The sequence below is a fragment of the Zerene cesonia genome, unplaced genomic scaffold (assembly GCF_012273895.1).
Source record: "Zerene cesonia ecotype Mississippi unplaced genomic scaffold, Zerene_cesonia_1.1 Zces_u010, whole genome shotgun sequence".
In the NCBI taxonomy this organism is placed as follows: Eukaryota; Metazoa; Arthropoda; class Insecta; order Lepidoptera; family Pieridae; genus Zerene; species Zerene cesonia.
This window is the reverse complement of record NW_024045140.1, coordinates 818,613-828,533: the sequence shown is the minus strand read 5'-3', so window position 1 is coordinate 828,533 and position 9,921 is coordinate 818,613. Positions and strand designations below refer to the sequence as shown.

The 9,921-nt window shown below is 37.7% G+C and overlaps 2 protein-coding genes across 3 annotated transcripts in view; one reads left to right on the top strand and one right to left on the bottom strand.

Annotated features, from left to right (window-relative positions):
- Positions 1-1,239, bottom strand: part of LOC119839255 (zinc finger protein 544-like) — a 16,837-nt gene extending 15,598 nt beyond the window's left edge. Inside the window, exon 1 of one of the 2 annotated variants that reach the window (XM_038365481.1) lies at positions 941-1,239. In XM_038365481.1, the coding sequence (XP_038221409.1) occupies positions 941-1,108 (168 nt within the window). In that variant the 5' untranslated portion in view covers positions 1,109-1,239. The remainder of the gene's footprint in view (positions 1-940) is intronic. The other variant, XM_038365482.1, reaches the window with a different exon arrangement.
- A 1,006-nt stretch (positions 1,240-2,245) lies between these two features.
- The window catches only part of LOC119839225 (zinc finger protein 62-like), a 12,568-nt gene continuing 4,892 nt past the window's right edge, over positions 2,246-9,921 (top strand). Inside the window, exons 1-7 of the mRNA XM_038365444.1 lie at positions 2,246-2,630; positions 3,395-3,529; positions 5,134-5,562; positions 6,855-6,985; positions 7,448-7,522; positions 8,370-8,508; positions 9,051-9,166. Of these exons, the coding sequence (XP_038221372.1) occupies positions 2,523-2,630; positions 3,395-3,529; positions 5,134-5,562; positions 6,855-6,985; positions 7,448-7,522; positions 8,370-8,508; positions 9,051-9,166 (1,133 nt within the window). The 5' untranslated portion in view covers positions 2,246-2,522. The remainder of the gene's footprint in view (positions 2,631-3,394; positions 3,530-5,133; positions 5,563-6,854; positions 6,986-7,447; positions 7,523-8,369; positions 8,509-9,050; positions 9,167-9,921) is intronic.

Below are 9,921 nucleotides of genomic sequence, written 5' to 3'. Positions count from 1 at the left end.
GGATGTAAATCTGTTAGATACTGCCAAAGAAGTAGGGTTTGGTGGTGATTCACTAGTTCTTTTCCGTTTGTAAGTATTTGGTACCCGTTGCCAAGGTGGTGGTGATGTCTGGTTGGACAAATCATCCGTAATTTCTATTGTATCTGTTGCCTTTGGTATCATTTGGTTGGCTTCAGGTTTGGTCATATCGCTAAGAGAAGCTGAGCGTGGTCTGTTAAAAAGTCCTGGATGAAAAACTTGTTGAGTGAGTGTTTTTGGATTAGTTTTGGTTGAAGTTTTTTGGTTAGATTCGTTCATATTTGTTCCCACGAGTTGGGTCGGCTTATACGGTCGCTTACAGGGTGACGCCCATTCCTGTAAGAAGGCGCATTTCAACGATGTTAGCCTGTCACATCGAGGTTGGTGCTAAGAACTGGAGTCCCTCCAGCCATTCATCCTTTCGGCACAGTCCTCACCTTAGGATTAGGGTAATTATTTTAAAGAGATTTTCTTTCTCGCAGTCCAGGTGATTAAGCCCAGGCCCCCAGTCTCATGAAACATGACCATAAAGACCGGGTTGTTGAGGTCATTTCCTACCATCAACAGATACAAGCTGGTTAGGCTCGCTAATTCAGGTTAATTTCCGCCGCCCGAAACTCGGCGTTGTTGCTCATTTGGCACCACCCGGGGGACACGTGTAGGGTGGGTCTTGGATGGACAAGATGGTAAGTCCTACGGACGCGAGCAACATTGCCCCCCAAACTTAGTTAATATGTAGTGATTAAGCGAGATATGATATAAATATCATTAAAGTCAATGAAAACAGACATTTTTACGCTAAAATAGAAATAAAAAACATACAAAATTCATCACCGGGCCATGATTTACGATTGAATAATCACCACCATTGGCGTCGATTATCAAGAATTTTAATTAAAGGCGAAAGATGAATAATACTCACAATTATATCAGCCAAATCCATGAACAAATACCGAAAGTTATCTATTTTAGCCATACGGCGTTCCGTGGATAGGCAGCATCGGCAAATGCGATTATTTACATCCATTTCAGGTTTCACTTCATTATTATCAACTGTATTGTTTGTTTGATTTGTTATGTTTACGTCCATTTTTGAATAGAAGATGCTTTTGTCAAGGTTTTAACTGTTTTACGATCATATTATGTATATTTATTCACTACAGTTTCGCGTTTTTCAAAAGACTTCGCAAAATTTTGGCTTCTTCAACTTGATTCACAGATAATGTCGTAAAGCATAGATTATACACTTATTTACTGGTAGTTGTACAGTGTATACTGTACAGAGTAAGAATATGTGCTACAAATAGTGTTGCCGTCGGGTGAAATAATATTCTTTCAAAGCTTTTTGATAGATACTTAATGAGATGTGGAGATATGATTAAGTTTTAATGAATGTTTACTCCATTATTATACTACTTATTCACTCACATTCGCTCGAATGTAAAAAAGTACTTATGCATTTTTGCAAATGTTTTCCAACATTTATCCGTTTGCGTAGCAATTGGTGCGAATTTAAGTATGCATATGTATAACATCACCACTGCTCGAAACGGTGCAGTAAACCATCATAAATCATCGTGAGAAAACCGACATGTTCGAAAATTCAAAGTTCAACGATATGCGACATCTGCCAAACCCCACTTGTCCACCGGGATGGATTATGGCCTGAACCCATATAGGTCTATGTCCCAGGTTTCTAGCAGTGGGAACATATATGAACGATAATGATGATGACCTGCAATGGCAACTTTTTATTTCTACCGTCATCCGTCATCCTTCATGCTTCGGGTGTCAAAAATTATTATACCAACAAAAGTCCAAAATGTATGTAAACAATTTGTTTATATCGGATATTTCTAAACAATTTTTTATTTTTAAATCAGTGTTATACTATTAATTATATAAAAAAAGTATTTTAGGAACATACAACAATTTACATATAGAAATATTTCAATCTATGCTTCACAATGTTTATATATAGAATTACCAAGTACACATGAACAGATAGAATAATTCAGTTAATTTTCTTTGTTTTTGTTAAGACCCACGAAGCATCTAAATTCTAATAGAGAGAAAAAAACGCAGCACGGGAGAAGCCGGGACAGATCGCTAGTATCATATATAAATTAAGTAATACATCGTCCAATCTTTTTAATTAGATTGAACGCCGCGTTAAGTTTCTTAATGTTGGTACTGTACATAAAAATAGTATAGCTAAACAACAGACATTTATTTCAGTTTCATAAAAGTTTTAATTTAATTTATAGTCCTATTTTTTTATCAATAAATAAGCACTCAACTATTTGTACATACATTTTTTTACGTATCGGTCGACTTAGAAAATGTCCAAATAGAAATATTAATCGATAATTTAATTAAACGACCTCGTCACTTTTGAATGACACCATTTTGTTTCCAGTCTCTACCTGTTGTGTGCTCTGTATCGTTGTTGTTTTTCATGAAAACAATAACAAAATAAATATATTTCTATAAAATTAACAAAAATGACTGAATTAGTGGCGTGTCGTGTGTGTTTAGTTGATGATGTGCAATTATTTAAATTGAGTAAATATGAATTGGTGACCGCTTATGAATTTCTAACTGGAACACAGGTGAGCCTAACCATATTATGTATTTATCGAAAATTTAAATAAAACTATTTTATTTATCTAACAGAACTATAAGTTGAAATAAATAACGTAAAGTTATTTTTTACTCATACTTCCTAAATGCGGTACAATTTCGAAGTTAACTAAACTGTATTTTCTTGTGTTTGATTTTACGCGAGTATTATACATTTTGAAATTTAACATGTTTTATATTTTTAACATGACTTTTTAACATGTTTTATATTTGATATCTAAGAAAATATTCGTATTCATGTTGTAATAAATTTTGACTCTCAAATAATGTTATAGAGAGTTCTAATTTATATAACTTACTGCATCTTCTATTAATGCATATTGCGAACCTCAATGAAACTTTCGTTCATAAAATCTGAAGATTTTTTACCGGTTATCTACATCCATGTAGTGGCCATGTGCATTTTGATCATTTCAGATCATGCAAATTTCAGCATGATCGGTCCAGCAGTTTGGATTGAGATAAGTCAGTCACTTTTAATTTAATTTAATATAAAATGAGCTATCTGACACTGAAGTAATGTTTCAAATCGGACCAGTAGCTCCTGAGATTAGGGCATTCGACCAAACAAACCCTTCAGCTTTATAATATTAGTATAGATTCTTATGTAGGCTTCATAAATAAAGACTAAATTTACTGTTTAGTTTTATAGCATTGATCAAAACATTTTTGTCAAATCATACGATCAGTTTCTCTTAAGATTTCTCAAATATAGACAATTTCTGTGTTACAGGTTTCAGTAAATGATGGCCTACCACAATACCTGTGTACGTACTGCAGAGCACAGCTCATTAAATGCATAGTCTTTAAGAACAAATGCTGTAACACACAGGACACCCTGAGATATATGTACGGAGAACAGGGTGGGGTAAGTGTTAAATGGTTGTTTATTTATATGAATAACTAGACGCTCATCCCGGCTCCTTGGTACAGTGGTTAACGCGTGATCGTAGAACCGAGGGGTCCTGGGTTCGATTCCCGGTGGGGACGCACAAAAAAAAATGTCTCGGTCTGGCAGGACACAGAAGGCTGATCACCTACTTGTCCCTAAAGAAAATCGATCAGTGAAACGGATGTACATCATCTGCCCCATACCCCACTAGGGGACACGGGACTTCACTTACACATCCCGGCTCCGGGGGGATATCACCATTTCTTTTTTATGTCAAGGGAATCGAGATCACCCGAATTAGCTTATAGCCTATCTGTGTATGTAATTTCATCAAAATCCGTTCTGTAGATTCAGCGTGATTGACAGACAAACATACAAACAAACAAAATTTATATTTATAATATTATGTGATAGAAAGTCCTGTTAGTGGCACTATTTATAACTCAACAAAGACTGAACCAATTGGGATGTTTAGTACAAAGTTTGAGACATGAGAAATGACATAGGATAGTTGGTCTTTATCTCAAATTGTCCACAAGAACTGTAAGTACAAGAGGAAAACTCGGGTTCTGTCTTTCTTTTTCTTCATTATATGGATGAAATATGGGTGCTAAGCTAATTGATGTATATTATGAAGGTATAATATTGGTGGAATTGAGGTTAAAAGAAGGATTGCGAAAAAGGAGTTTTGCTAGACGACCATACTTCCCTGGGGTACCTTGCAAACGATACAGTCTTGTAAATGAGTTTATCATTTACATCCCAATGTTTCTGTGGGAATTTTTGCAAGAAACATTAGCCTTTATATTCATTTTTTTATGTCACTGTCAGCAATGGAGCTGGTGGGACGCCTGATAGTAAGCGCAGCTACCGGCCATGAACATTTAGAGAGACATAAGGTCCATTGCAGACCTTACGCCTCTACAAATGGACTGCCGATTTTAAATTGGGAAGGGATTAAGGAAGGATTGTCGAGAGGAATAAAGGAAAGGACTGGGAAGAGTAAGGAAAAGTATATGGCCCTCCAGCTCCCTTGCTCAACGAACGAAACACAGCAGAATGCTATTTCACGCCGGACTTATGTGGGGGTGTGGTACTTACAGTGCGAGTTGGCACAATTCGTGCCGAAGCGTGCTCGACTACTTCATTCCTTACTCCCTTACTCCATGAGCCATTTTGTTGAAGTTTTTTATTATTCTGAAACCTAATTTATTATTTATTGAGAAATATTTAAAGAAAGGAATAATTGTTCATTGTTTTATATGTATTTTATTATTATCCCCACTAATATTATAAATGCGAAAGTAACTCTGTCTGTCTATCCGTCTGTTACACTTTCACGCCTAAACCACTGAACCGATTTTGATGAAATTTGGTATTATGATAGAACTGACCTTGGGATAACTTTATCGTGAAAAAAGGGTAGAAGCGATTGAAATAGGGGATGAAAGCGATATAACCGAATTCCACAGCAGTATCATAATTTATCATCATTTATTTCAGGCTATCCAATCTAGTGTTAGTAAAATCTTATTCTAGTGTTTGTATCTATACTAATTACATATATTTGCTAATTTCAGCTAACGAATACAGACATACGTAATCTCTGCAAAGCTTTCAACCTCAAACCGTTGTCAATAGCAACGAGCAACACACCCATAGACTTGGAATATACGGAGCCAGAGATAAAAGAGGAAGTGGAGATCAAGGAAGAGCTAGAGGAGCCGAGGAAGAGGCGGCACAAGAAGGCAAAAGAGTACGTCGAAATCAAATTCGAGGACACGGACATAGATATATCGTATAGCGATAATGACATCGATAGTGCGCGCCGCGAGTTCGACGACCACAACGTGGAGGTGATCGTCCTGACGAAGGAGCAGCAGCTGCAGGAGATCGAGGCGAGGAAGAACTCTTTCAACTATCTCAACTCTTACTTCAAGTGCGATAAGTGTTACAAAGGTTTCATCACGCACAAGACGTTCAAGAATCATATGTTGCGGCACGATCCGGTACGTGGGGAGGGCTAAAAAATTTTAATAAAAAAAAAAAAAATTGTTTTTTTATGCTAGCTTTAGACCCGGACTTTTTTTTTTTTTAATCTGGTGGGTCGCCTGGTGGTAAGCGCTGCCACCGCCCATGGACAATTGGGAGGCGACTTCAAATTGGAAAGGGATTAGGAAAGGATTGATTAGAGGAATAAAGGAAAGGAATGGGACGGGTATGGAAAGGGATATTGGCTTTTTCTCGCATGTTACCACTCTCGCGGGATTTCCGGGATAAAAATATATCTGTGCTATCCTATGTACGTCTCCTGGTTCTAAGCTACCTCTGTACAAATTTTGAGCCAAAACGGTTAATCCATTCTTGAGTTATAAATAGTGTAACTGACACCGCTTTCTTTTATATAGAGATTAGCTTCACCCGTATGTTTGTATGTGATCAACTCCTTTCGACTCGGTTTTGAGCCTTTTTTAATTATAATTGTTTTTACACTAGACAGCAATCTTGATATCCAGGCGGAGCCGGGTTTTATCCCAAGGGAGCATTTAATCTTGATTAAATAATAAGGGTATTATTTAATCAAGATAAGTAATCAAGATAAGTATACAGACAGGGGTCTGTATACTGAATTTCACCAAAATCCGTTCAGTAGTTTCAGCGTAATTGACGGACAAACATACAAACTTTCATATTTACAATATTTGTGTGAATGTCATTACATGAAGAACAAATTAAACTCAAAACTGAATTATTTTTTATTTACGTATAAACACTTGTACCTACTTCATAAGAAGTCAATTTATATTTTGATTACGACCAATTCAGACGGTCGCTTCTAGGCACGTCATGTCCGAGAAACAAAAGTTCGATGACATGTGACATCTGCCAACCCGCACTTGGCCAGCGTGCTGGATGATGGCCTGAACCCTTATAGGAGGCCTGTGTCCCAGCAGTGGGAACATATATGGACTGGTGATGATGATGATGATTTGATGGTGATGATGATAATGATGATGATGATGATTTAATGATGGTGATGATGATTTGATGATATTGATGATTGACGATGATGATTTGATGATCATTTGATGACGATGATGGTAATCATGATTTGATGATTTGATTATTATGATTATTTGATGATTTGATTATGATGATGATTTGATGATGGTGATGATGATGACGATGATGATGATGATGATTTGATGATGGTGATGATGATTTGATGATGAGATGATGATAACGATGATTTTATGATGATTTCATGATGATGATGAAAAATCATGAAACTCATTTCCAGAGTAGAGGCGATTACGTCTGCGACGTCTGCCTGTCCGTTTGGGCCGAGGAGAAGGCGCTCAGGGCTCACGTGATCACGTCCCACCAGAGGAAGTATATATGCAAGCTGTGCGACCACGTGTCTAGATCCACGTGAGTTGCCATTTGAAGAGAACTTTTTGCTTTCTTTTTTTTTTAATTTATAGCGTTTTGTAGCGTTGAAATCCTATCCTACTAATCCTATCCTACTTCCTACTATCCTACTAATGTCCTACTAATATTATAAATGCGAAAGTTTGTAAGGATGTGTGTGCGTTTGTTGCTCTTTCACGCGAAATCTGCTGAACCGATTGCAATGAGATTTGATACGTAGACAGCTGGACAACTGGAATAACATATAGGCAAGTTTTTATCCCGATCTTCCTACGGGATACGGACCCAGTTGTCCAGCTGTCAACGTACCAAATCTCATTGCAATCCGTTCAGTACTCTTTGCGTGAAAGAGCAACAAACACACACACATCCTTACAAACTTTCGCATTTATAATATTAGTAGGATATTAGTAGGATAGTAGTAGGATAGTAGGATTCGTTACATATAAATTATCGTTTCAGCAATCGGGCTAAAGAGCACAACAAGTGGCACAATGGTTACACATTCGATTGCAAGATATGCGGCGCTTCGTTCTCGTGAGTGGATTTAATTATATTATTGTTAATTAAAAAATTTTGTTCTGAATGTATTATGAATAAATTGTTTATTGCTGCTACGTCAATTAATATTTACCCTCTTTTTTTGTTTAAAAATCGTACCCATAGGTTGCCTGGTTGAATAAATTGTTTATTACTGCTACGTCAATTAATTTCTACCCTCTTTTTTTTGTAAGTTTAAAAATCGTACACATAGGTTGCCTGGTAGAAATCGTTTAGTAGCGACATGGCCGCCTTTTTTGCTCTATGTCATGTTTTCCTTTTTTTATATTTATCGTAATGAAATTGGTGCTAAATAAACTATATATATATTGTTCGTTTGTTTGTTTGTAATGGATAAACTCCAAAACTACTGGACCGATTTAAAAAATTAGAAAGCTGCAACGTCACTGAGTGACATAGGCTATATATGTACCACGCGGCGAACAGCTGGTTGTTATGTATAGCGCTACTATCTGACCACACATTGAAATCAAAATCAAATTCAAACATTTTACCGACTTTAATAGTCGGTAAAATGTTTGAATATAATCACTCATACTAACACACACACACACACACACACACACACACACACACACACTCGCGCGCGCGTACGCACACACACACACACACGCGCGCGCTTACACTCACGACATGGCATGTAAAGATTAAATAAATTTCCTTTTTTTATGTAACACGATGAAAGAGATTGAGCCTCACAACATAGGGGATCCTAGTGTGGGGTTCAATGCAATATGTATGCAATATGCAACATGTATCTATATTATGTAAAAATTATTGTTAATTAATTAATAAAGAAAATGTTTATTTTTATTTATTGCAGCAAATCAACAAGCCAACTCACGCATATAAGGCTGCAGCATCCGACGAACAACTCGTGCGACATTTGCGGCGAATCGTTTCTCGGCGAATACGGACTGAGGATGCACAAGAAACGGGCGCATCTGAACGTCGACGGCGAGGTGTGTCCGACCCCCTCAAACCCCCATCTGTCGTTGAGACAACCCCTATGTTACACACACTCGATTGGCTGACCCCCATGCTGTTACACACACTTTGTTATTGAAATAACGACTGTGTTATTACACGCGCTTTCTTATTTTTTACCAAGCAACGGTTTGATAAGAAAGTACCATAAAATGCTATTATACACAATTTGTCATTAAAACAACCCGTACGTTGCGCACACTTAATTAGATAACCCCTATGATATTACACGCACTTTATCAATAAGACAACCCCTATGTTATTACACACACATTGTCATTACGCTAACCCCTGTTATTACACACACTTGTTACCCGTTAAAACACACCCGTACCCCTACACAGACACACACACACACACGCGCGCGCGCGCTCGCACACACACACACACACACACACACACAAACACAAACACATTTTGTAATTTATAACCTCTATACTATTAAAACACTTTGTCATTACGCTAACCCCTATTATTATTCTAACAATAACATTATCATACATCTTTATTATTTCAGACTAACGAAGATCACACGAGAGCGTGCGACGCGTGCGGCGTCAACTTCAAGACCGATGACGCTGTTAAACGTCACCTTGCGTACAGTGCGGACGGCAAGTGTGTGCCGGCGCTGAGGTGAGTGGGAGAGAGGGAGAGAGAGAAAGTAAGGGAGTAAGAGAGAAATAAATAAAATAGCAGTGGTGGCTCAGTGGTGAGGACCTCGGACTTCAAAATCGATAAGTCGGGGTTCGAGACCGGGCGAGCGCGCAGGAAATAAATTGATTTTTCAATTTATCTGCATATGTAGATAACATCACCACTGCTTAAACGGTGAAGGAAAACATCGTGAGGAAACCGGCATGTCCAAGAATTAAAAGTTCGACGGCATGTGACATCTGCCAACCCGCACTTGGCCAGCGTGGTGGATTATGGCCTGAACCCTCATAGGAGGCCCGTGTCCCAGCAGTGGGAACATATATGGGCTGATGATGATGATGATGATGATGAAGAGAGAAATAGAAGGAGAATAAGGGTGATAATGAGATATAGATAGTAAGAGGGAGAGAAAATAGGTTTAGGCATAGTATGGGAGAGATTTAGAGAAAGAGAGATAGACATAGTAAGAGAAAGAGAGAGAGAGAAGGAGCGTTAAATTTGAATTTATAAACTCTAAATAACTTGAGTCGTAACAATCTAGTATGCAAAGGAAATATGACACAATCCGCAGAGATTATGATCAACTAGCTTTCCGCCCGCGGCTTCGTCCGCGTAGTCAGAGCAAAAGATCAAGATAAATTCATGGGTTTTTAGCCGATTGGCGCGATTATTTTTGCGTATGGAATTATTGCCATTTCGTCTTATTTTAGAATTACGAGTGGTATATAATTTAA